Genomic DNA, 27,716 nt, shown 5'->3' on the forward strand with positions numbered 1-27,716 from the left:
TGTTGTGGTCTATGTAGTTCATTTAGTTGTGTATTTGAGTGGTTTTGACTGGCAACAACATTGCATTGAACTACATTACCCAAAGTTCTGCGCTGTTCCTGCAGCTCAGTGGGAGGAGCTTAAGGGGAAAGCATGGCAGCTGGCATCCTGACTAGAGGTGAAATAAAACATGTAGTTTTTTTTTAAATGTTGAGGTATTTTTAGTGCATTTGATTAAATGATAAATATGATTTTTATATTAAGCTTGTAATCTTGACTCTCATGTTAATGGAAACAAAAGGCACATATATTTAATTGCATTAAAATTGGTTTTAGTAACACAGGCTCTCCGGGGTCCTCGGTTGGTCGGCTCTGCGTTCTCGTGTCATGGACAGACATTCAGCACCGCCGCGACTGAAGTCAAACCGCCGCCAGCACCAAGGGATGACTCCGGTGAGATTGTGTGACATGACTGCATATATGTGTGCTAATAAGTGTGACGGATGCGTACAGAACCATTAAATCCAGAGAGAAGAGTTAAACCATTTTGAAGAGTGAAGTCTGTAAGGCAATTATTAAATTGCCCCTTTTTTCACATAAAATAACAGGCAATTGACATTATATTTCAAGCAGTTATACCTAGTTATACGTACACAAAACTATACCTAACTATTGTATAATAATTCTGCATGTACTTCGTATAAAATGAAATAAATTGAAAGACTACAAGGAATATTTGTTCGTGCAAAAGTGCATTTGTCACACCATAGGAACAGAAAGGGTTAGTTCACCAAAATATTTTAATTCTCATCATTTTCTCACCATCATGCCATGCCATGTGTTTGACTTTATTTTTTTTCTGCAGAACACAAATAATTTTTTAAGATAAATATCTGAGCTCTGTAGGTCCATACAGTGCAAGTGAATGGTGACCAAATCTTTGAAGCTCCAAAAAGCACATAAAGGGAGCATAAAAGTAATTCACCCGACTCCAGTGGTTTAATCCATGTCTTCAGAAGCGATCCAATTGGTTTTGGATGAGAACAGACCAAAATGTAACTCCTTTTTCACTATAAATTTTGACATTAACCATCTCCTTGGATTTCATGATAATACTTCCTAGCGTTATCTAGCACTCTGTGCATGCGTCAAGCTATAGGAAGTGTAATCGAGCTTGAATTAATGATCTTCATGTTAGGGACTGCAATGGCAAGATTTATAGAGAAAAGGAAGTTATATTTTGGTCTGTTCTCACCTAAAACTGACTGGATCATTTTAGAATACATTGATCAAACCATTGGAGTCTTAAGGATAACTTTATGCTGCCTTTATGTGCTTTTTGGGGCTTCTTAGTTTTGGTCACCATTCACTTGCATTGTATGTACCTACAGAGCTCAGATATTGGTCTAAAAATCTTCATTTGTGTTCTGCTGAAGAAAGACAGTCATACACATCTGGGATGGCATGAGGTTGAGTAAATGATGAGAGAATATTCATTTTTGGGCAAACTATCCCTTTAACAGTGATTAGAAATTATGAAGCAACTTAAAACAAATGGAGATATACACTTTCCCTTATACATTCGTAGACCTTTCAAATTAAAATCTTGATATTGGATTTTAAAAACATTCATAGCCATGATATTTGTCAACTACCCTAATAAACATGCATCATAAAGTAGTTTGTATATAGAGTTTTGCTTATTCTGTAGCTAGTTAATATTTGGCATATGGAGATTTATTGAAATTTCCTCCCTAGTTTTCATCCTCATCCGACCAAAATATAATTAGTGAGTTTTTCCTTGCCCAAGTTGTCTTTGGCTTGTAAAGCTGCTTTGGAAAAATATGCATTTTGAAGAGCGTTATACAAATAACTGTAACTGTTTTGCCCCTTGATTGTTTCTGTGTGTTTGCTTTACATTTGCAGCTGCGACCGAAAAGATCCTAAACTTCCCCCTCACTCAGCCAGACTATTTCCGCTTGTCCGAGCTCTTCACCTTAAAGGACCTGTTTGAGGCCCGTGTACATCTTGGACACAAGAAGGGCTGCAGACATAGGTGTGTAATTAACATGAAATGTACTTGTACAAATGTAGTTGTCTAAAACTCTTGTGTTGTTATTATTTTCATTACACTTTTGGTTTGTTTGACTTAATTAGTTGAGGGAATATTTGAGGGAATAAAATTGCACTTAAAAATACATTTGTCGTCACACTTCAGGACTATTTAAGTGAACTGCAAAAATATGTTTAAAAATGTTTAATGTGACCATGCACCTAAAATATTTTAAATTTACCTCTTATTCATAAGCATTTTTAATCAAAAGGCTTGATGTAAAAAGTTTATGGACATTGTTTGTTAAATAACCAGGTATTTAAAAAAAAACAAAAAAATTACTCTTTTTTTTTTTTTTTTTTTTTTAACATTATATTTATTAGGTTTCAGTCCTTTTACGTACTTTTCACGAAGTACTTTTTTCAACTCCATGAAAAATACACATTTGAAATTATCCACTATTTTAACAAACTATAAAAAAAGAATAATAAAAACCATATTCAAAATGATAAAACTAAATAAAAATACTAAAATCTCTCTGCTCTTCTTTCTCTAGGTTGATGGAACCGTATCTGTTTGGTTCTCGTCTTGATATGGACATAATTGATCTCGATCAAACAGCTGAGCACCTCCAGAGGGCGCTAAACTTCACGGCGCATGTGGCGTACCGTGGCGGCATCATCTTGTTCGTCAGCCGAAGGCGACAGTTTAGTCATTTGGTGGAGACGATGGCACAAGAGTGCGGAGAGTATGCTCATACACGCTACTGGCAGGGCGGACTGCTCACCAACGCCCCTGTCCAGTACAGTCCCGGCATCCGACTGCCAGATCTCATCGTATTCCTCTCCACGCTCAATAATGTTTTTCAGCCACACGTCGGAATCAGGGATGCGGCCAAGATGAATATTCCCACAGTCGGGATTGTGGACTCGAATTGTAATCCCAGCCTCCTCACGTACCCGGTGCCAGGCAATGATGACACTGCTGTTGCCATGGAGATGTATTGTCGGCTGTTTAAAATGACGATCAACAGGGCAAAGGACAAGAGGAGGCAGATGGAGTTGCTAAAGGGGATTTCATTCTCCATCTGAAGGAGGGATGCAGCGAATGTTGTTGAAAGTCCAACACCTCTTGAGAATCTGAAATGCAAATGTAATCAATAAACAAGTGACTCTCAGTTACTAGGTAGTGCTCTTGTTTCAGATATTGTGTTATATTTGTTTGTTTAACATTTTGACCACCCTCATAAAAAGAATACATTGACCAACCCAGAACTAAAGGCATCCACCAATTTATTTTATCAAATGCAGTAGCGGATCTAGCTTGTATGGCGCCCTGGGTGAAACCCGCTTCAGCACGCCAAAAACAACTTATGTATAAGATGAGCTCTGAATAATCACAAAATGACAAATAACAGCAAGTTACAACAAATACAATAACAGCAGCAAAAATTAGATCAGAAAACAGTAATACTATGAGCAGTACATAGTCATTTGCATAATTTATTCATACTGTAATGCATTACTGGGAGCTGAAGTGCAGTTTGCTGAATAATGCTCACGCCTGATAAAAATGCAGAAAATAAGTCATGAAAAATATTACTTTGTGGCTATTTGAGTCTTCAAGGCTTACTTTGTTTAAAGGATAGCAGAACAGCGTTTGTAAAAGCATTGGGCTTTTCACTTTTTGTCAAGAATAATCTGGGGAAGGAATTAAAACACTGCAGATATAAAGATGCAACAAACTCAGAGTGAAAATATAAGCAGTTAATCTGCAAAATATCTGCAAAGTTCTACACTTTAAGAGGTACTGTATGTTTATTTTATTATTTTACATATATTTATATATATATATATATATATATATATACATATATACATATTCTGGCCAACTTTGTTTTCATTCAATTTTTTTAAAATAAACTAACAGTTATGTGGGTGATTGACATTAATTTTAAGCATTGTCATTAGTGTTCTGCTATGTGACACTTTCTTCATCTTACTATTTTAAACATTTTATGATCTTGTATAGCTATATATAATATATTATTATTATACTTGTTTCCACAACCTCATATTAACTAAGGTGATAGTTTATTTGCACTTCTAGAAAAAAAGTTGATCTTTTAAAAACTTTGAAAAAATGCTGACTTGTCACAGCACCTAAAATACACACTTTCCCTTTTACTTTCATGCACATATAACCTAACATCTGTATGTTGGGGGGAACATTTTTTATATAACTATAAAGTGCTTATTTTAGTGCTTTCTCAACAAAAAATCCATTCATCACATTTACATGTTTTTATTTTCTCCCCAATTTGGAATGCCCAATTCCCAATGTGCTCGAAGTCCTCGTGGTGGCGTAGTGACTCGCCTCAATCCAGTGGCAGAGGATGAATCTCAGTTGCCTCCGTGTCTGAGACCGTCAATCAGCACATCTTATCACATGGCATGTTGAGCGTGTTACAGCGGAGACATAGTGCACGTGGAGGCTTCACGCTATTCTCCACGGCATCCACGCACAACTCACCACCCGCCCCACCAAGAGCGAGAACAACACATTATAGTGACCATGAGGAGGTTACCCCATGTGTCCTGGATTCGAACTTGCGACTCCAGGGGTGGTAGTCAGGGTCTTTACTTGCTGAGCTACCCAGGCCCCCAGTTTTATATGTTTGACTGTTTTTGCACTGGTGGGGCCTGTTGTCATGACTAGAAATGTATTTTCGTTATATTTTTTTTTTTTTTTTTTCGAAACAAAAATCTGAAATTGAGCTGGAAAATGAAATCAATGAGTTATGCAATCAGTGTGTTATGGTGTGGTGTGTTGCGGGCTGGGTTTGTTGGGCCGTTGCATGGACCTACAGAGCTGAGATATTCTTTTAAAAATCATCGTTTGTGTTCTGAAGAAGAAAGAAAGTCATACAAATCTGGGATGGTATGAGGGTGTGTAAATGATGATAGGATTTTCATTTTGGTTGAACTATTCCTTTAACTCAAAAGTGATTGGAGTAGTTGGAAGTTATGTGATTGTAGATGCATATAAAACACCAAACACAATATGATATGATTCCCTTAAAGCATGTGTTGCTCCTGAACAGAATCTTAAGGGAATATTCCGGGTTCAATACAAGTTAAGCTCAATCAACAGTATTTGTGGCATAATGTTGATTACCACAAAAACATATTTAGATTTGCCCCTCCTTTTCTTTAAAAAAAGCAAAATCGTGGTTACAGTAAGGCACTTACAATGGAAGTGAATGGGGACAATCCGTAAACGTTAAAATACTCACAGTTTCAAAAGTATAGCCAAAAGACGTAAACAATATGTGTGTTAACATGATTTTAGTGTGATAAAATCACTTTTCTGTGTAAAGTTATGTACAATTTTACAACTTCATTGACATGACGGTATAACGCCATAAACCCTAAAACGACTGTAAAATTGTGATTTAAACAGCTTTACAGCTAAAATAATACTTCGGTTTATAAGTTTTAACCGAAGAATTAATGTAAGTGCTTTTTTAAATTAAAAAACTTAACATTTCTGCCTTTAAATCCTCCAACAACTGGCCCCATTCACTTCTATTTTAAGTGTTGTGCTGTTAATGTTCATTCCTGCACATAAAGATAAACCAGCAATTTTGGATTGTTTAATTTTCGGCTCGATTAAATGGCATCATAAAGGGTCATCTTTAATTTAGGGATGTGCAAGAGTAATCGATTAATCGAGTACTCGTTCGGCTTTAATTATTTGAGTAGTAAAAACAGTACTGCGTCCGCAAAATCCCCTGTTCTTGAGTGTTTATTAAATATTTTGTGTACATTTTTAACACATTTTAGCATGTTTAAATCCATTCCACAGAGTATCGCCCAAAATCTGCAGAAAAAAAAAAAAAAAAAACTAATGAAACAGCACACTTTGTATGAGGTTTACTTATTTTTACTTTATAAAAAATGGTGCATCACTAATATTTATTCTTTAATAATTTTAGAGACATGGGGAAAAAAAACGCAAACCATGCAGACTGAAATATTAACATCGACACCTAATCAGTATGACCGACAGCAACAATAACTGCATTAGTATGATATAATTCAATGACTAATTCTGAAATTAACTTTGTTTTACTCTTAATACAATAATAAAGTATATTGAAATAAAGTAAATCACAGCTTCATTTCCAGTCTATATCTGTTTGAGTCCAGCATGTAAAGTGTACAGGTTAGTAACTTGTCCTCCAAACCTGGTGAGGTGGTTTTGGGCGTATACTTGTACTACAATATGCAGATTCCTTGTTTCTCTCTAAAGGTCGGTTAAAGGATACAGGCAGATCTATTTGTCCTTTACAAATACTTTCCCACCAGGTGCTGATAAAGTATTCTTGGATAAAATAAAGGTACCCCTTCAATTTGGCCACACCTGGGCCAAATTACACCACCTCCCCAATCAGTCGCTGTACATTCCAGCTCATAAGTGAAGTTTGCATTTGTCTCACAAAGAGTCCCTCAGAAAGTCATATTTAGCATTGTAGTCAAGCCATCGGAGAATTGTCTCACATATAGAATCTTATGTACAGGCAATGCAACACCAGAAATCCCGCCTGCAGCCAGTCAGGCACTTTCAGCCTGAAGTGGGTGCTATGTGTCACGTGTTCAGTAACATAAAGGTCAGGAAACCAGTAAGGGAAGCCTGCAGCGCAAACATTAAAACATAATCATGTATTAGATTACAAGGTGCTGTATGTTTCCTGAATGAACCACCTCTCTCAATATATACACAGTTGCACTGTTCTAAAACTTAGTGAGCAGCCTGTGTAGGTTGCAGTTACCTTAATTATGCTGCCTCCTAAAATACTTAATTTTCTGCTAATTCTAAGGCTATGTAAAGCATTTAAAATCAGTCACTTCTGGTTCCATTTCAGTCAGGATACTGTCATAGAAGAACCAATGCAGCTCACTAGATTTTGGAATGAGCTTATACACACACTGCTGTTCAAAACCTTTGAAACACTTGACTGAAATGTTTCTCCTGATCTTAAAAACCTTTTGATCTGAAGGCGTATGCTAAAATGTTTGAAATTAGTTTTGTGGACAAAATATAATTGTGCCAACACATTAATTCATAATATATAAAAAATAATAAAGAAAAGCAGCCAATAAGTGGCCAGCATTAATGGGAACTCCTTCAATACTGTTTAAAAAGCATCTCAGGGTGATACCTCAAGAAGTTGGCTGAGAAAATGTCAAGAGTACGTTTCTGCAAACTCTAGGCAAAGGGTGGCTGCTTTGAAGATGCTAAAGTACTGTATAACATAGTTATTTTTTTTAGTCACAACATAATTCCCATTGCTCAATTTCTGTTACTCCACAGTTTTGATGACTAATATTATTTTAAAATGTGAAGAAAGAGAAAAATAATAATAAAGAATGAGTAAGTGACCCTAAACTTTTGACCAGTAGTGTGCATACACATACTGAATCACATAATTAAAACACTGCATGTGTGTACAAGTGTAACATTTCATAAATTGGTGTAATTGTGCATTTTGGTGCTTATTTATGGGGATTCATGCATACATATTAAGCAGGACATCGGTCCTCATGCTATAAGCAGACTTTTTTTTTTTTTTTTTTTTTTTTTGCATTTGTCTGTTAAGTGAGACAAAAAAATGTCATTACATGCTTAAAGCTTGTACTCATTTTCCTGAGGGTTTCCCACATTTACTCTGATCCTGTTGGAATAACAGAGAAGTGGAAAAAGTGTAGTTGCTCTCTCTTTTCTATGCAATGTGTCATAACAGAAAAAGCACAAATATATATTTGTTTAATGGGCACATTCAAAGAAATCTTGACCTGTCTCTATTGAAGCACAGTGCTAAGGCACAGTTATTCATTCACTTGTTTACAAAGTACTAAAAATCTGACAGCTGTACAGAAAATACTCTAATAATATTATATATAATACTAATCCTATATAATACTCTAGACTAATATTACACAACTGATTCCACTTTGTGTTTTAATTGCATGACATTCCTGACATTTAATCAGTAAGCTTTAAACCAGGTAAGTGGCATATCTCAAACATATCAGCAGATGCTGACGCAAAAGCCAGAATCAAAGTAGCTATTATTTTCAGTTTAACCTTTAGCATTGAATACTTGTTGAGAAGTTCTTCATTTCAACACTATTGTTTAAGACACACTTCAAAAAACATTTTTACCTTCTTGCAGAGGGACTTTTAACATTATCTTCACTGTATATGTATTGGCGCCACTTTCTGCGAACTACAGTAATATGGATGAAAGATTAAGGAACTTTCTTTTTATTCTTTGTACTTAAAGTTGAATTCGCTGGGTAGGCACAGTTTTCCGTATTTCTTGTTAAAACAGGACGTTTGTGTGGGACAAAGCCATGAGCCATGATTTGTTACTTTTTAGTAAATTGCAGGTGGTACTAGTGGAAGAGACATTTCTATTCTAGACAGAATTTGGCTGGACAAAATTTGGTGTTGTGCAGGATGTCATCAGTATTTTGGCCATTTTTCCTGGAAGTACTACAATTAATACTACAATTTTTTAAATAATTTGAAATATATTTATCTGTTAAAAGTGAATTTTGTTAACATTTAGGAGTATACTAGCATAGCTTATATATGACCTCAAAGCTAATATGACTTAAAGCCACAAACCCTTGATTTCATGGGGTCTTTAAAGGTGCACTCGGACATTTTTCCTCATAAAAAAATAAAAATAAAAAAAAAGACATGAATTGTAATTTTGCAATATATGTAGGAAATCATGAGCACTCACATTAAAATGAAGACTCCAATCATACCAGTAACCTTATAAAAGCTGTTTTATTCTACATGGAGAGGGTCCGCACATGGGGGCTGCCATATTAGAATCACATGACCAGCCGAATACTACTCGCTTAATCTCAGTAATCGTCCTGTTATTTGACACTTTCACTCACTGATTAATGTAATCATGTCTGACTGTGAATACTAAATTTCTGCAATGGCATCTGAAACTGAAAACTGTTGATTTTAAATGATGCTGCATCCAAGCCAATAGGTGTCAGTGTAAGTCCAAGATGACACAAAGACAAAAATTACTGAGAGCACTTTGAAAGGGTGAATCTAAACATAATCACCACAGTCCTTTAGAGGCACTGGAAAGAAAATGTAAGCCATATTATGGTAGTGTATAGAAGACAATTAGAATAAACGGTTTCTGCAGGTTTTTTGAAGCTAAATGTAAGACTTTTTAAAGAACTTTTTAAGATCAACTAAAGGAAATTTAAGGAATAAATTATGGGAACACAATGTCATCGCATCACTCTCTAATTGTAAATGCCTAGGGAGCACAGTGTATACAGTAGTAACACTTCAAAGTTTAAAAATGCAACTTAACAGATCTCCATAACTTTTTAATTCATTTGACAAAAAGTAACACTATATGGCTTAAATACCTCTTAAATGCCCCTAACTACCAGAATGTGGAAATAACTTTTACCTTCTGATCATCAAACCCATTGCATCAGCTATATTCATCTACACCACTGCTGTTTTACTTTAGAAACATGTTTAAACATACCTAAAAATATACTTCAAAGCTATGGAATAAAATATGTTATCATGTAAAAATACATTTGGTCATTAAATCTAGAAGCTCAACAAAAGGAGCATTTATGATTTTTCTTTCTGTTGTTATAAGACATGCCAAGGTTGGAGTCAGCAATCAAGTGTGCATTATCTTTTGAACTATAGGTGGCGCTATCTCCAAACTGATCAGGTATGTTCAGGACATGATGTCAATGAAGCATACCAAATTTCTTATAAATGTGACAATGCATTCAAAAAGATATTTAACTTTTTGAAAAAACCAATGTGCCAGAGAGGCTGTATGGATGATATGGGGAAATGTATATATGGCTGATATGAGTATCCTCATGACCCAAGGAATCTATAGACATCAAACTCATTTTAGGACATTCGGTTCAAAAGTTACAGGCAAAAATAGCCATTTTTCTTGCCCCACAGGTGGCACTGTCACCAAACTTTGCATGTACCCTCAGATCATGTTTCTGATTAAGCATACCAAGTTTTGTTTCAATACAATACAATAAACGGTAAAGTTTTTATGTTAACTGAAGTTTGTCCTCAGAAGTTACTTGTACATTATTCTTATATTAATCAGTAACTGCTCTAAAATATGCTATAATTCAGTGTCTAATTCTTCTGAAATCAACAATGTTTATATATATATACCAATATAAATACAATTTTAGCTTCTTTTAGTTTTATTCCCAGTCTATAAATGTTTTAGCTAAACATCTAAGTTTACAGGTTTTGGTCCTGTAAGTAGTCCTTCTAAATGGCACTAATATATGCTGATTCCCTGTTCCTTTTTAAAGGTCAGTAAATGGATACAGGCAGATCTGTCTGTCCTTTAGAAATAAATACTCTTAAACAAAGTGCTGTGTTTTTGTGTGTCTGTGCGTTCACCAAATTACCCACCATATCTCTCTATAATTAACCATCTCTAGCATACACGCATAATAATAAAACACACGTACACACAATCTGAGTCTTAAACAAATACTAATGATGGAGTGATAGTTGGATAAAATGAAGATACCCCTTTGATGAAGGTAAAATAAATTAGTGTGTACGGGCCTGAAAAAGTGTTAAACTGTACTAAAGCCAAGTACATACTAAAAGACAGAAGCTTGTCACCCTTTTGTACTGTCACCCTTACCGTAAACGTATTCCTCACATCCACACTAGAACACCATTTTACTTCAGCGAAAGCTGAGCATTTCGAAAATCGCATACTTTGGAAAACAATGACATTAGGAAACCAAAAACAGAGTTTGTGTGGATGTGGCCTTTTAGTCTGTGATTAGGTGTATACAGTTTTATGCACTAGGCTTAAACAGCTTTCCTGATCTACTGGTCACATGATTCTTAACTTAAATATTTCGAGAGATACACTTCCTGTTGGTTATCTAGTACTGATGGAAACCGATTGTGTTAGGGCAGGTAATTAGGGCTATTTGAAGTTAAACTAGTAAGAGGGATGTTTGTAATAGTGCTTACTATAGGTGACATCAGTCAAGGAGAGATGTGTTAACAGTAATGCACACACTTTCATGTTGATGTGCAAACGTGTTTATACGCTTGCATACACACAGTTACTGGGCAGTAATTCCTCAAACTACATACCGCCTGTTGAACACAATGTCATAATTCTGTTTCAGCTATGTTTAATGTTAACAGTAGCACATTACAAGCACATTCAGACATCCACAAACCCTGAGAAACTAATTAAAACCAAAAATAACCTCACAGTTCAAGCATAACAAACATCAGCGCGAACGCAGATGCAAGAATCACCTCATTAATTAGCAAAACCACTTTCCTTCTAATGACACTACAAATTGAGAAAAAACATCATCATAAAACAAGAACAATCACAAAAACACAACATACACTCTGTAAAACTAAAAATATATAATATATAACATTTCCTCTGTTTACTCATTCATATTCGTGCATTCAGTGTTTAAAGGGGTAGTTCAACCAAAAATAAATTCTCTCACCCTCATGTTGATGCAAACACATATGACTTTCTTTCTTCTGTGGAACACAAAAGGATCATCATTTTTGTGTTCCACTGAAGAAAGGAAGTCATATACATTAGGAATAAAAAGAGGATTAATAAATAATGACAGAATTATTATTATTTTTTGTTTGTTGTTGTTGTTAGGTGAACTATCCTTTTAAGACTTAGTTGTATCGCAGGTTTTTCCAGAGAGTCCTGACATTTCCTCACTTAAAATTAAGGGTGCTTCCAAACATTGCTAAGATGCCAGATCCTTCCGTACTATAAATCAAAACAGGTGTGAATGTACTCTGTCCTTTAAGAAGAAACTCACAGTAGTGTTCTCTGTCTCGTTGTTTCTTAAGGGTATAGGACGCAACAGTTTGTTTCCAGATGTAAAAATCCAATAATTGTTTTTTCCATAGGCAAATTCATTTTTAACAATAACTTTTAAACCTTTAAAAACAGATCTACCATGAGGTCCAAAGTTGTTAATCAATGGTATTTTCTTTTGTTGAAGTCATCAGTCCTTTTTTTCTTTTCATTATCTTTAAAGGTACAGTATGTAAGTTTCAGAAACCCTTGTTATTAATGACACCTGTGGCCATAAAGTGAACTGCAGCCAGCTACCTGTTGCTCGTGCTCGTGCTCGTGCACACACTCCATAGGGATGCGAGCATTGGCCAAAACAATGATGTAACGTACAAAGAGGCTGAACGTGATTCACCGGCATCATGCTGACAGATGAGGTTATGATTGTTTAACTACAAACTTTGAGACTAAACTAAAACTACTTATCAGCGAACATAGCATACTGAAACACACGTAAAGCTACATACTACCGAACCACACCAGACAGTTTACTGTTGCACTGCACTGTTATGTTGCACTATTGTTTTGTATGTCATATGTTGTACTACGATCAAGAAACCAGCGTATTTGCTTACATTTATCCTGTATACCTGACTTTTAGTATAAAGAGAAGATTGTTTATATTATTTGAAAGTTATGAAGCAATGTAGCTTGCAATTCGTCAGCGTTAGCAGGCAAGATCAAGTTAGCTAAAATTACACAGATCAATCCTTACGGCACTATATTTCACATGCTTTGCAGTTATGTAAGCTTACCTATCCAAAAAGAAGAATGCCAATTCAGGGTTGGTTTTGATCCCCAAAACCGAACGAAGGTCCCTCCGGGAATCAAATGCCCTGCCGATGTTCACTCTAGTTTTCGCTCGACCACGATCATGTTCCCGCTTAGCCAGATGGGCTTTTTTGGCTTACTCTGAGTTTGTGTAGGAGTCGGTGTTGTGCTGGGAGCCGACCGTTTGCTGGATTCCATCTCTAAGATAACGTTACCTAGTGTTGCAGTTTGTTGTCGCTGTTGAATTGCGGAAGCACCGAGGCAAGACTCTCAGGACCGCGCATAAACTTCACATCCTTCGGATTTTCCCGGCAAAACCAACCTGAAAAAATTAGTCTACAGGCTTTAATAGGCAACCTAGGAAGTCCGAGAAGGGCTAATTCCTGGTGAAGAACTACACTACCCATGAATCCTGAAGAGAAATGCTCCACAAATCAGAGAATCGTGGCAAACTAAGTGCACCAAAAGAGCTCTGCAGTGACCACACACTTGCATGACGCACTGTGAATGATGAAACCAAGTCATTCTTTGCACTCTCAAACAACTTATATATTAATAAATATCTGAAAGTTTGGCATAAAAAATACAATAAATTGTTTCTATACTTAAAATCAACATCTTTAAACCAATAGTTTGAATTTTTCCATTGTTTTTCATTCAAGTACGTCATTCGCAATACTTCATGGGATCATAGTTACAGTAATTCCCTCATTACAGACATTATTGTAACTATTTTTTTGTCCAATTTTCAAATAAGTTTTTTGCTTCAAAACACAGTTTATAATGTTGTGATTCACATCAGAGCTGGTTAGTTTGGTTCATGGCTCAGAACTTTTTTATGAAGGATTTGATGAAATCCCAATGGAAGAAATGAATGGGAAAAATACTTCCGGAACCAAGACGGCTGAAAAAGTGGATGGGCACTGTTGCGCTCTAAAGTGAGATCCTTAACTACTAGGCTACTCCTAGTTCACTTATGAGGACTCATGGTATCATTTGCGAAAGGGCCACATTGTCAGATTAATGTAAATACAAGCTTCTTTTTTTTCCCCCTTAAGTGGACAATCCTTATTTCACCTTGAACCTTTCAGAAATACTCCTATAAAAAGGTATTTTCATAGGTTAAATGGTCTTCAGTTAAGTCACTCAAGTAAAATTAAGCAGGAATGGATGTAGCGTCTGTCCACTCTGGGCTTCGATTCTGTAACTTCTTATCAACACTCTCAAAAGTAATTGATGTTAAAAAAATGTCAAGTCCATAATGGCTGGCAGTTCAGCTATTCAGAAGCTTCTGTGCTGACCCTATGTCTATTACTTTCTCTTGTTCCTGCTTTCATTCTTTTAGTTTCAATTTCTCTTTTTTTCCACTTTAGTTGCCTTTCTCTTGGTCATCATTCTCTTTGAGTACTTGGTATCTCTCAAGAGTACTTGGTATTCGAGATCTTTTTCCACAGTAGAGTTTTCAGGTTGTTGAGAACTAGGGAATGATGTACCTCCATTTGCGAGGCAAGTCCGCTGAGCGTCACACAGGTGCGTAGCTGTTTCTCCAGGTCTTCTCTCAGATCCCAAGGCGCTCCAAACAGCAGGAAATCCTGCAGTAACGCACACACCTTAGCCAAGTTAGGCTGCACCACTTCCACATTGCACTGCCTCGCTAATCGGTCGCACGTCGCTGTACAATCCTGTCCGTATGTGCAGTCTGCATTTGCTTCGCAAGTTCTTCCTCGTAAAAACCCCTTGATGGTTGCCTCAGATGCTAGGCTTTGGAGGTCTGCCATTTTAAAGTCATATTTAGCATTGTAGCCGACCCGTCGCGGGCTAGCGTCACAAATGTAGAAGCTTCCGTACACGCCATGGAAAACTTCTTCTGTGAACTCTAGCAGGCCAATAGTGATTCGGGCCCGCCGTGGCCATGCGGGGGCAAGCCATCGGTTAAGTGCCGCGCCCAGCGCCTCGGGAAACACCAACTGCAGCCAGTCAGGTACCTCCAGCCTGAAAAGGGCACTATGCGCTATGCGTTCGGTCACGTAAAGGTCACCGCAGAAACCCAGCAAGCGAGGAGCGTGTTCTTTATCGTGTAGTGCCACCATTAGAACAAATTCGTTGATCTGAAGCAAAGCCCAGACAGATTTCGCTTCCGCTAACGAAACTTTGCCATCACCGTTAACATCTGCCAGAGAAATCACACGAGTGACAAGGGTGCCAAGAGAAGACTGCTCCCCAACACTGTCCTGTGAGTGAATGAGAGAGAAAAAGAGACTGTAAAACCTCAAATGGGTTATAAAGTAGCTGTGAGATAAAGCAGCTTGATTGAAGTGCATCTAAATTGTCAAATGGGTTGTATTTTGCATTAAAGCATGGGAATGCTGTTTCGTTCAGTCATGCAAACGTTTGTCAGAGACGGAGGAAAATTTGTAGGAAATTGTTTGTGAATTTTGTCTGCAATTTGTGTTGTTTTAACGTATCACTCTTTGTGTGAACAGGCGTTGAAGGGATGGTGTACCCAAAAAGGAACATTCTGTCATCATTCACTCAACATTTACTCTTGCGTTGTTCAAAACAAAACCCTTATGATTTTCTTTTTTTCTGCGGAGAAAACTCAAGAAAAAAGAAAAAAGAATATATACTGTGTGTATATATATATAATATTAATATTACTTTATAATATTAATAAAAATATTACATTTTGAATATAATAACTTAAATTACAAATTTAAGTTATCATTTGTGGAACATTTTCCCCTCTGCCGAAAAAATCTAATTCCTGTCTTGCACATTCAAAAATTGTAACATTCCAGTAAAATGTGCGATCGTTTAAATGAGGTTTGAAAGTTAAGGCTTTGGTCTGTCCCTCACAAAAATTTATTGTATGGTTTTAATAGACTTTGAATATAGTGCATGATTCATATACAGTAGACAACATTTATGGTGATATTTTTGTCTCTGGAGTTGACAGCCATTGGACACTGCTTACTTTGTTTGGAAAATAGCAGTTTGGATTGCATTCTGCAAACCATCTCCTTTTGTGTTTCACCGAAGAAAGAAAGTCAGATGGCTTTGGATCAACATGAGGGTGAGTTAATTTCCATTTTGGGCTGAACAGTCCCTTTAACATTGAGAACAAGTGTTTGCGTCAGTGGATGTTTACTGCATTTTGTGTATGTGTGTGTGTGTGTGTGTGTTTGTGTGCCGTTCTTCACTGTGACACTGAAAGTGTGTGTATTGTTCTGGCTGTGACCTTTTCAAGCTCCTTCAGTTATTTTTGGCTTCTGTTTTCCCCCATCCCCCACATCCTCCCCTGCTCTCTCTCTCCTTTTGTCCCCCTCCTACAGGGGACCTTGAGGAATAAGCATTAGGTTAAGGCCGTCTTTAGCTCTCCTGTACAGGACATCTCCAATATCAGTCACAACACCTGTGTCTCGACGCCAGCATTCTGTTCCATTCCATTGCTCACCATTTAACTGTTCTTAAACTCAAGAATAAGTGTCTTCTGCAAACGGTCTTTAAGAAGTGTGTCCGATCAGGGTCAGTTGAACCCCAAACCAACCTATCAACTTTTAGATTTTAAAACATATGTAGTTTTGTGCATTCCTAATTTAAAAACAGGCAATTCTAGAACTCTGTATGAGCATGAAATCCTTTGTGAGGCCTGATAAATGAACACAAAAGGAGGACTAGTAGATGAAGAGACCTTGAGGAAGGAATGCAGCATGGCTCTGAATTCATCTATGGATGTTCCACGGGTGGGTTTGTCGAAGAGGTTGCTGTCATGCTGCAGTGGCGAGTCAGGGCTGTTCTCCCCTCTCATACTCTCTTCAATCCCACACTTCACCAGTATGGCTTTCTCCTTCCATACAGCACTGTATATCTGCATCACATACAGATATGAAAAGGTATTTGCCAGATGTAGGTCACTGTCAAATAAGGTAGTCCGAAGTGATAAAAATAAAAAAAATCTAGTGTGTCAAATTTAAAAATGTTATATTTGTCCGTGTTGGTTTTATAATACAAATAATAATAATAATAATAATAATAATAATAATAAACACATTTATGGCATTTTCTACTAAATAATGACTTTAAAAATGTCAAGCTGTGTAACCATCAATAAAAAGGTATTAGAATACTTTCCTTTCACCATGAATAATTCCTTAATAAAACAGCTAAATCATTTCAAAATCATTCATTTACAAATATTATGAATTTTTCAGTCACAAATATCTTAGGTCTCTTCTTAGGGTTATTCCATTTGACCTGAACAAAATGTGCATTTTCAAGAAAAAACTTCTAAACTTCACACACAGTCATGAGTTACACCACCTGACTTTGATTTGGCAGAAAAAAAGTTTTTCAAAACTGAATAACATTTTAAAACAAAAATGTTTCACTGCTTATTTTTTTAAAGAAATAATAATGGAGTAATCAAATTATTTATGCCAAATTTTCAGCTTTTAAAGTTACTTTTAGTATTTATTTTTTTTTTTTTACTTTTTCTTTAGTCTCTGAATGGTTACACCACTTAGACATTTTTTACTTTAAGTCCCAGAAGAAATATCAAAATGACTTTGAACTCAGAAATTAAAAACATATTTATCATAATTGTATTATGTAAATTGCATTTTTTTTATGTACTTTTGAATAACTTAATAGATCCAGATGAAAAGGGTCATGTCATTGTAGATATGTGTTTGGGTGAATCTCATGAAACCTGTCAAGAACATATCCAGGTCACATTTGAACCCAAAATCAAAAGAAAAAAATAATAAATTATATTTTGCACAAACAAACAAACAAAAAAATGAAGCCTATTTTAAGACCATGAAGATTTATTACATTGTGACAGTATTTTCATAACAACTATGCACGTTTTGCTCCCCATTGTTATTACAGTAATCCCCAAAAATCTCATTCTCATTACTATAACGCAACAAAAAAGTAATGATTTATTATTTTATTAGTAACTAATTTCTTGTACTCTCTTTAATTTATACTGATTTAAAAAAAAAAATTGTATGAGAGTATTTTTAGCTATAATAAATATAATTTAGCTATAAAATGTTCCTAATTGTCATTAAAATAATATCAATATGCTAAAAAGCCAAAAAAAAAAATTCTTCTTTATGCAAAATATATTATTTTATTTATCTTTAAATGATATTTCCATAACTCAAAAAATCATTAAAAAAAATCATTTAAATAAAAAATAATTCAAAAAATGTTATTTATAATTTTTTTTATAATTTATAATATTTATTTTGGAGTGAAATGTGACCTGGCCAAGGGTGTGTATTTTTTGAGTGATTACCTGGTGTGTAGGTGACGTTGAAAGACAATGTTGAAGCGATAGAGTTTTTTCTTCACAGAGAGACTTACACACTGACCCCGAGATGATGCCCCTGCGGTAATGATCACACTAACACACACACACCAGCAAGACCTTAATCACAAATATCATATAAACTTGTCATCTATTAGTGATTTAGCAGCCATTATCAAGTGTGTCAAACTGGACAGCAGGGATTATGATGTCATATGAAAGCAATTGTATCCATTACTTTTCTTATTATTAGGGGCCAAGCCCCTATTGTATACTACAAAGTATACTTTGGTTTTAACATGAACACTTTGTGTCTGCGTAAAGTCAAAGGCAAGCCTTTTAAAGTATACTTCATTTGACTGTGCGCAAATACATAGGTGGTTGGCGCATGCACGCTACGACTGCTTTGAGAGACTGGGTTATTTCCCTTCAGGAGTTTAGACTCATAAAAATGTCTTTATATTTCTTCAGGCTCAAATAATACAATTGCAGGTATCTTCTGACCTCCAAACACACATTCATCTTTATCTCCTGTTATTTAGCAGCAATGACATCTTCTAGCGCTTCTTCATGACAGCAATGGCTCAACTATGAGTGCTGTGAGTACCTGTGATACCTTGTGGACGCACTAATTAGTGCAAATAATTCCAGGCGCATGCACATATTGCGCGTTCAGAGTATGTGCAGTTAGAAAAAATTGGCCGCTGTTCAGTGCTCAAGAACTCTGCTTATGACGAAATCTGCGTCATGCATCAAGTACGCAGATGCCTAGACGTTCGCATCTAAACAAAGTACTTTGGGCTTTATTATTATTATTATTTCGCAATTGGAGTCTATGGCAGCCCATAGAACCGTATAGCGCTGAAATCTGGCACACTGATAGGAGTGGGTATGAATAGCCCCCTGACAAAATTTAGGGTCTCTAGAACAAACTCTATAGTTCCACCACAAGTTAAAATAATCACTTTTCTTTTGCAAATTTGCTCCATTTGGTCTACAAACAAAATATTTTTTTCCTCTGATAACTCTCCTCATTGAGATTGTAATGGACCCCTTACATTAAAACTCTGCACATAACAGTGGCCGTCATCTTGGATTGTGTGGATTGTCATATCGAAGCGAAAATTAATATGCTTCATTAGGACCATGATCTGAGGGCACATGCTAGGTTTGGTGACAGCGCCACTTATTGATAAAAAAATCTACAGTAAAATTGCTATTTTTGCCCGTAACATTTGAACAGTTTTTCCTAAAACCATAAGATTGAATAAATGGATTCCTTTGGTCATGAGGATTTTGACGATACCAGTTTTTATGATATCAGCCATATCAGCTCTCCAGCCTTTTGAATTTGAATATAAAGTCATGTATCTTTTGAACGCTTTATCAGGTTTGAAAGAAAATTGGTATGTGTCTTTGATATCATGTCCTGAGTGTTCCTGAGCAGTTTGGAGATGGCACCACATATCTGTCAAAATTATTAGTCAATTTAAACAAATCTTGATATGTATCATTGCTTCCTTATTCTTCAGAAAATGACGGAAGTACCTTTATTTATTTCAAAACCTGCATGACCAACAGCTTTATCTCAGCAGCAATTTTGTGTGCTGACTCTAAGCTCTGTATATCTTTTTAGCACCTGTCAAGCTTGTAGCAGTGTGTTGCAGAGGTAGGTGCCCCATATTCCTGTGTGCAGTGGAGATTAAAAGGATGCCGGTTTGAGTTCAGCTTGGGGCAACTTGTTAACCACTGAGACTTTGCAATGTTCATCATATCCACTATGTGCTTTCTTTCAGTTGTGTTTAGTTATATTTACATTTAGTTTCAATACTGTCATAATTATGAACTCACTTCATCTATTTAATCGTTTCCTCTGTCTCTCTATCAGTTTTTTGCAGTGAATTCCAGTTATTGATGAATACTGTTTGAACTATATAGGGAAAAGCATCATTAACAATATATATCCAGGGAAGAGCGGCTTCCCCTAAAATTTCGAAAGAAATGTGGCACTGACGAGTTTAATATATGTACAAAAATAGCGAATAAAAGTGTAAATTATCACACATCACTATCCATATAAATCCATAGAAGTCTGTAGATGCACGGCTCATACAGACAAACAACAAGCTTAAACACATTTTGTTGTTCGCTTGGTTTCTGTTTCTGTTGGGTCATGCTGCATAGCCCCGCTCACAGTGAAATCTAATTGGTCAGAACTCTAGTTCCACATAGCTGTGTATTAGACATTAAATTTGTTTTGATTGGCTGCGTTAGGGTTAGGATTAGGGCCTAGTTACAACATGGTGTTAAGTGTTTAGCCAAAACTTCATTCTACAGCACATTGCTTAAATTATTGAACAATTGCTTGCATCAGGTCAGCTTTCTATCAAACCCTAAGGAGTAACTAGTGGTAGTGTAGCCTAGTGGCGACTTACAATGAGCATGGTACAAACATGTCCTCTGCACAGCTCTGAATAAGAGGAATACTGCATGTAGATTGCCCAGCTGGCCACAAGAATCCCAAACCATGCCACCAACAGGTACTTGAACTTAACTGCAGGCAAATGGGCCTGAAAGAGAGAAAGAAACCAATTCAAACTCAACAATACGACAAATGACCATTATAAGCTGTTGGTTATGTAATATGATATTGAACAGTATCAGAGAACAATAATAACTAGAAATGTAATTTGTCGAGACAAAATTTGAGGTTGGCTTGACAAAGCCTTGAGTGTTTAAAAAAAAAGGTTGTGTAGTGTCCCTATGCACTTTGAATACTTCAAAATCTATGCGATGGATGGATGGATGATTGCGTCCACACTAATAAGTCTTCATTTGAAATCTTCGTTTGAAATCTATGCGATGGATGGATGGATGGTTGCGTCCACACTAATAAGTCTTCATTTGAAACTTAGTTTGGAGGACAATCCTTTAGGAGTTAATACAGCTAGAAATTTGGAATGGAAATTAAAAGTCAAGTGCACTGCACACCACACAACTGATCGCAGACCGAGTGTATCAACTGCACCAGCATTCGGTCCCTACAGAGGCCCAATGTACATCTGGTATTAAGATGCGTTTTGGGTGATCCGATCACAAGTGTACAAGCGAGACACATCAGTGTTACACCAGGCTGTCTCTTTTGACCACTTGTGTTTGGACTTCGAAGGGAGAGTCTATGATTTCATGAGGACATACATCAATCATTAAGTTTGTGTATTACTGCATGATAAATTGCTCTCCTCTTGTGCTCTCTATATATTTCATTGGCTGTTGCTCATTGTCGGTCTCTCACTATGCGGGACAGTGCACACACCTGACAACAAGAGGTCTAGATATCAAGCTGGTTTGAAATCTGTCGTAGCGTCTGCAACTTGTCGGTGCGTGTCGCAGGAGTGCGCACACTACACAACCGTTGGTCGTAAGATCTGAGACTACTCTACGCAGACCAGTCTCCGACACAAAACATCAAAGGAGATGAGCTTGAGTCGTGTAGTGTCTGCTAGGCTTAAGGGATTTGGAGCATATTTCATTGTCTGCTTCAAGAAAACCGTTAATCCGATCAGTTGGTAAAGACATAGTAACCCGAGTCAGAACAGTCTGAAGGTCTGTGCTAGTTTTGGTGGACATTGCTTGAAAACCCATAGGCTTTGTCAAGCCAACATAATTGTCTGTATATACTCAAATGAGCCAAATAATTATCCATATTAACCTATATATGGTCATATAAGCCAATGAAAACAACTAACAAGCCTCTTCGTTACATTGAGAGAAAGAGAGATGTTAGAGTACTAACATGTGTTGTCTCTTTGACAGTTTCAGGTGTAAAAGGGCACTGAATGCCGAAAGCAGCAAGAGTGTGTGCAACTGCGTATTTGTGTTGTGTTTTGTGAGATATTTGATTACTGTCTGTTGATACAGACAACTGTTATTAGACTCCTTAATCACTCAGTGTCTGTGATCTCTGAAAACAGGTCCTAAACACTAACACCTTATGCTATATTGACTGTGCAGCATTTTAAAATACATTCATTTGTACATAGCTTTATGTACAAATCACTGATTAAATCCTTTAATAAAGGTATTTTACCTTATGTTAGCCTTAGTTACTTAGTTAGAAAGATTTATTTTCATTGCATCCTTTTCCAAACAATGAAAGTGAAATAGCCATTCTGCCTTTTTGTGTTCAATAGAAGAAAGTCATATTGGTTTGGAACAACATGAGGGTGAGTAATTGATGTCAGAATTTTAATTTTTGGCTGAACTATACCTTTAAACTTTGTTACCATATAGAAAAAACAAAACAAAAAAACAGTTCACCTCTAAACGTAATTGCTACTGTTTGCTGGATAAAAGATGTGTCTATCATCTGTGACATCTTCAGGGAAGGTTCAGCAACGAATGTGACAGGTTTGTATATAAAGGATAATAAATGTTATTCACTTCACTTGTCAGTGGTTTTAATGTTGTGGCTGATCATATACACTGATCATCATATACACTGATATGTTATTAGGACAAACAAGGGTATTTACATAAATGCCAGGTTGTCACATTTCTAATGGGGCAAGTTGTCACCTGTGTTTTATATCTGGTACTTTTATACAATTTATGAATGACAATTTCTGATATTTTTGTATGTATTAGCTGTTTCATGAATTGTTTTACTGGTTAAATGTAGCTGTAAAGCCTGAAAATAGGCTATTTAATAATAGGTTCCAATTAAGACAACTTACCTTATATAGGGTGACAACATGCCCCACTATTGACCTCACTAAGGGTCAGTTTGTGTTAAATTAACCTTTAAAGCCAAAACATGTAAAGACATTCACTTAAAACAAATTACCAACCCTAAGAAATATTCACTGAACTACAAAGTGACAACTTGCCCCAGTGTCCCCTACAATGGAACTGAATAATTACCATATTCATGAACCATAGTATTTACATAGTACTCCAAGGAATACCATGGTATTACCATGGTGCATGTCTAAAACATGGCAATACCATGCTATTATCTATTAGTGTTATATTTTTATATACAATTTTCACTTATTTCACCAAAGAAAGTTACCTGTAAGCCCTTCGATAAAGGGCAGAACAGCACTAGATGCATCAGCCTGCGCAAACTCCGAGGCATCTTCACCGTAACTGATAATGCACAGCACAAATGAAGAATTCCTCTAAAAAATAAAAAATAAAAAACACACAGTAACTATCTCATCTCGTCTCCTCCATTAGAGGCGCGACTCCAGCAGTGTATTCCAGCAATGCAAACCGCATCTGGATGCAAACGTAAACATTAACTCTAATTGTATCTCCTTGAGCTTTTGTTTCAGGATGCAATCGACCATGCATCGGTGAAACATGCCATCCTGTAGGTGCTCAACTCAAGGACACATACACGCACGCATCCATTTGCACGCACTGCATCCAGAGACGCGCGAGCTCCAGCGATCATCCTCGCACGACGAGATATGACAATGCCAGAGATGCTTTTAAAACCTGATCCAACATTTGCATGCTACTTGGATGGATATCGGAGGCTCCAGGACTTCTTATCCAAAAGCTTAGCCCGAGCGATGTGGATGTGACGGTGTAAGAATGAGAAGCACATTGTGTGCGAGCGATCAGCTGGAGATTCGGCCTCTCTGCGACTCCACAAAGCACTTTAAAGGGGAGGACGAGACCCTCATTTACACTAAAGACAGAAAACAACATACAGTGCGATTTCTTTAAATCCGACTGAATAGAATAGAACATCCCTTTAAATGAGTCTGTATAGAATAGAATAAAAATCACTTCAGAATCTGAATCAGAATCAGATTGATCTTTATTGCCAAGTATGCTTACACATACAAGGAATTTGTCTTGGTGACAGAAGCTTCCAGTGTACAACAATACAAAAACAATACAAAAACAGCAGCAAGACATAGATAATAATAAAAAATAAAACCTAATTATACACATACGTACAGACACACACGTACATACATACACACATACACATGGGTAGTGCAAATCTAATACAATCTGTTATGTTCACTGTAAATACAAATCTGTTATGTACAGTGCAAATGTATTTATTTATTTATTTTATTTTATTTTTTTTAGAGGAATCTAATGGCAGAAGAGGTTGGATGTGTTGGATAAATATAAAAAAGACTAAACTGTGTATTGCACATAGTTATTGCTCAATGGGGCAGTATAACTGTTCATGAGTTGGATAGCCTGAGGGAAAAAACTGTTCCTGTGCCTGACGGTTCTGGTGCTCAGAGCTCTGAAGCGTCGGCCAGAAGGCAACAGTTCAAAAAGGTAATGGGCAGGGTGAGTGGGGTCCAGAGTGATTTTTCCAGCCCTTTTCCTCACTCTGGAAGTGTATACATTTGCATTTGACAGTACATTTGTCATTAGAATAGAATCAATAGGGTAAAATAATTGTAAATGTGATTAATTGGAATAGAATATAAATAAGATAAAGATTCTTTCCCAATCAGTTTCACCAGGGTTGAACTGCTGAAAATTCAGCAGAGCATACCTGATAATTATTTGCCAGTGTTTGATTATTCAGACGTTTTATTAAACAACTTAGTTGGAGGCGCAGCGGTGCTCTACAAGCGATCCAAGAGAGGAAAGAGAGCCGGCGCTCTTGTGAAGCTTCGTCAACGCGGCTTTAGGACTCCACTGCTGTATATTCATCTGGAGAATGTCCGCTCCCTTGCAAACAAAATGGACGAACTGCTTCTGCTCACTCAAACAAATAAGGACTTTTCTGACTCCGCTGCTCTGTTTCACGGAAACCTGGCTGAATGGAGCCATCCCGGACAGCGCATTACATCTGCCGGGCTTCCAGCTGTTCAGAGTGGATCGCATTGCGGAGTTATCGGGGAAAACGAGAAGCGGTGGAACATGCTTTTACATCAACGAAAGTTGGTTTACAGATGTTACAGTGTTGAAGAAGATGTGCTGTCCTAATTTAGAAGCGCTCTTCATCAACTGTAAGCCTTTCTGCTCGCTGCGGGAGTTTTCCTCGTTTATTCTGGTGAGTGTTTATATCCCGCCACAAGCATGTGTGAACACAGCGTTGCAACAGCTGGCTGATCACTTTACAGACACTGAGCAAGAACACCGGACTCTCTTAACATTATTCTGGGAGATTTTAATAAAGCTAACCTCACCCATCAACTGCCAAAATACAAACAACACATCACATGCCCCACCAGAGAAAGAAATATATTGGACCACTGCTACACCACTGTAAAGGATGCATATCACTCTGTCCCACGTGCAGCTTTAGGACTCTCTGATCACTCTCTGGTTCATCTCCTCCTGACCTACAAGCAGAAACTAAAATCAGCTAAGCCTGTAGTAAGGGCTGTAAAGAGATGGACCAATGGACCAGCCTCCTTTGACTGCACTGATTGGAGTGTTTTTGAAGCTGCAGCCACAGACCTGGATGAGCTCACAGATACTCTGACATCATATATCAGTTTCTGTGAGGATATGTGCATCCCTATTAGGACATTTTTATCATTCAATAACGATAAACCATGGTTTACAGGAAAACTCAGACAGCTTTGTCATGCCAAAGAGGATGCTTACTGAAGTGGGGATAAAACATTGAACAACTAGGCCAGGAACACACTTACTAAAGAAATCAGAGTGGCTAAAAGAAGCTACTCTGAAAAGCTGAAAAAACAGTTTTCAGCCAACGATCCTGCATCTGTGTGGAAAGGCCTAAAAAGCATCACAAAGTACAAGGCACCACCCCTTTGCTCTGTAGAGAGTCAACTAATGGCTGATGAACTGAATATGTTTTACTGCAGGTTTGAAAAGCCCATTCTCACACCCCTCACTCACTCTGATCTTCACTTCACTTCACACACACACCAACACCTTCTGGAACCCTCCTCCTCCCCCCTTATGCTACTCAATCTGCACTTATGATCTGTGAGGAGAATGTGTGCCGGGTCTTTCAGAAAACAAAAGACTAGGAAAGCTTCAGGCCAAGATGGTGTTTCACATGCATGTCTGAAAGTCTGTGCTGACCAACTAGACCCCATCTTCACACAGATCTTCAATAGATCACTGGAGCAGTGTGAAGTTCTCTGCTGCTTCAAATGCTCCACCATCATTCCGGTCCCCAAAAAAACCAAACTCACAGGACTTAATGACTACAGACCTGACGCTTTCACGTCTGTGGTCACGAAGTCCTTTGAGAGACTGGTTTTGGCCTACCTGAAGGACATCACTGGACCCCTGCTGGACCTCCTTCAGTTTGCTTACCGAGCAAACAGGTCTGTGGATGATGCTGTCATTATGGGACTGCATTATATACTGCAACACCTCGACAGACCTGGGACTTATGCAAGGATCCTATTTATGGACTTCAGTTCAGCCTTCAATACCATCATGCCTGTTCTTCTCTCAGCAAAACTGACCCAGCTTTCCATGCCCACCCCAATCTGTCGATGGATCACCAGCTTTCTGACAGATAGGCAGCAGCTAGTGAGACTGGGGAAACTCACATCTGGGACCCTCACTATTAGCACTGGTGGTCCTTAGGGATGCGTTCTCTCTCCACTGCTCTTCTCCCTGTACACAAATGACTGCACTGCAAAAGACTCCACTGTCAAGCTTCTGAAGTTTGCAGACAACCAATCTTGATTACTGCTACACACTCTCACAACAAAATCATAAGAATTCATATGATTTTTCAACATTTTTCTCATTTGTATCATATCCTACGACTGCTCTCGTCTGAATTCGTACGACTTTCACTACAGCCAATGACGTCACTGGACATCGTTTCCATCTAATACACGACAACTACTTGCTTCTGTCACACACAACAGCTTCCTATCATGTTTACACACTCTACTGATCGGTTAAGTTTAGATAAGTGGTTTGGGTAAGGGCATAATATTAATAAGCATGTCCTTAACGCCTCATGCGCCAACTCGCGCACCTTTAAGAATAATTTCAGGGGCGTGTATATAATACACGTAGTAATGCATTTAATTACAATACTGTGTGCAGTAGATTCTTGTAATTCATGTTAAAAACAGCAGAGGGCGATAAAGATTTATGAAGAATTATGACCTTTAACATAAAAAATATAGAGAAAATGAGCAATGTGTACTATAAAATGCAAAACATCAAGATATTTTTTAAATTGTTCATGTGTTAAACGTACAGTGGCTCTGAACCGCACGGTGAAAAAAAAAAAAAAAAAACGGTGAAAAAATAAAATCAAAATAGTGTCTCAGTTCCAAAGTCTTAAAAAAAAAAAAAAAAAAAAAAAATGTCTCTTCAAAAAAACAAAATTTTTCTCTCTTCAAAAACATTTTTTTTTCTCTCAGTTCCTTCCTGAGCCTAAATCTTACATTTTTTTCTCTCTTCAAAAAAAAATTTTTTTTTCTAACTTCAATTTTTTTTTCTCTCTCTCTTCAAGAAAATGTTTTTTTTTTCTCTCTCTCTTCAAAATTTTTTTTTTTCAGCTATATAGCAACAGAGAAAGCATTAAAAGCATAAGATGACATGTTTACTGATAGTGGCACCTGGTGGCCAAGGTTGGTACCGCATGCATTTTTTTGAAGAGAGAAAAAAAA

At 37.0% G+C, this 27,716-nt stretch overlaps 2 protein-coding genes across 3 annotated transcripts; one reads left to right on the plus strand and one right to left on the minus strand.

Annotated features, from left to right (window-relative positions):
* Positions 1 to 77: 77 nt before the first annotated feature.
* Positions 78 to 3,712, plus strand: LOC127428743 (28S ribosomal protein S2, mitochondrial-like). Its single transcript, XM_051677326.1, has 4 exons — positions 78 to 157; positions 316 to 432; positions 1,906 to 2,035; positions 2,589 to 3,712. The coding sequence occupies exons 1-4, from the start codon at positions 133 to 135 to the stop codon at positions 3,121 to 3,123; spliced, it is 807 nt and encodes a 268-aa protein (XP_051533286.1). The 5' UTR covers positions 78 to 132; the 3' UTR covers positions 3,124 to 3,712.
* Positions 3,038 to 23,765, minus strand: LOC127428742 (divergent protein kinase domain 1B-like). Of its 2 annotated transcripts, none has more exons than XM_051677325.1 (6): positions 23,180 to 23,765; positions 20,541 to 20,675; positions 18,094 to 18,201; positions 16,480 to 16,656; positions 12,773 to 15,019; positions 3,038 to 3,171 (listed from the first exon to the last, which is right to left on the minus strand). In XM_051677325.1, the coding sequence occupies exons 1-5, from the start codon at positions 23,243 to 23,245 to the stop codon at positions 14,207 to 14,209; spliced, it is 1,299 nt and encodes a 432-aa protein (XP_051533285.1). In that variant the 5' UTR covers positions 23,246 to 23,765; the 3' UTR covers positions 3,038 to 3,171; positions 12,773 to 14,206. The 2 variants fall into 2 exon arrangements, with proteins under 2 accessions (XP_051533285.1, XP_051533284.1); XM_051677324.1 differs by lacking the exon at positions 3,038 to 3,171 and adding an exon at positions 3,849 to 6,727.
* Positions 23,766 to 27,716: the final 3,951 nt, after the last annotated feature.

The sequence above is a fragment of the Myxocyprinus asiaticus genome, chromosome 38 (genome assembly GCF_019703515.2).
Source record: "Myxocyprinus asiaticus isolate MX2 ecotype Aquarium Trade chromosome 38, UBuf_Myxa_2, whole genome shotgun sequence".
NCBI classification, from domain to species: Eukaryota; Metazoa; Chordata; class Actinopteri; order Cypriniformes; family Catostomidae; genus Myxocyprinus; species Myxocyprinus asiaticus.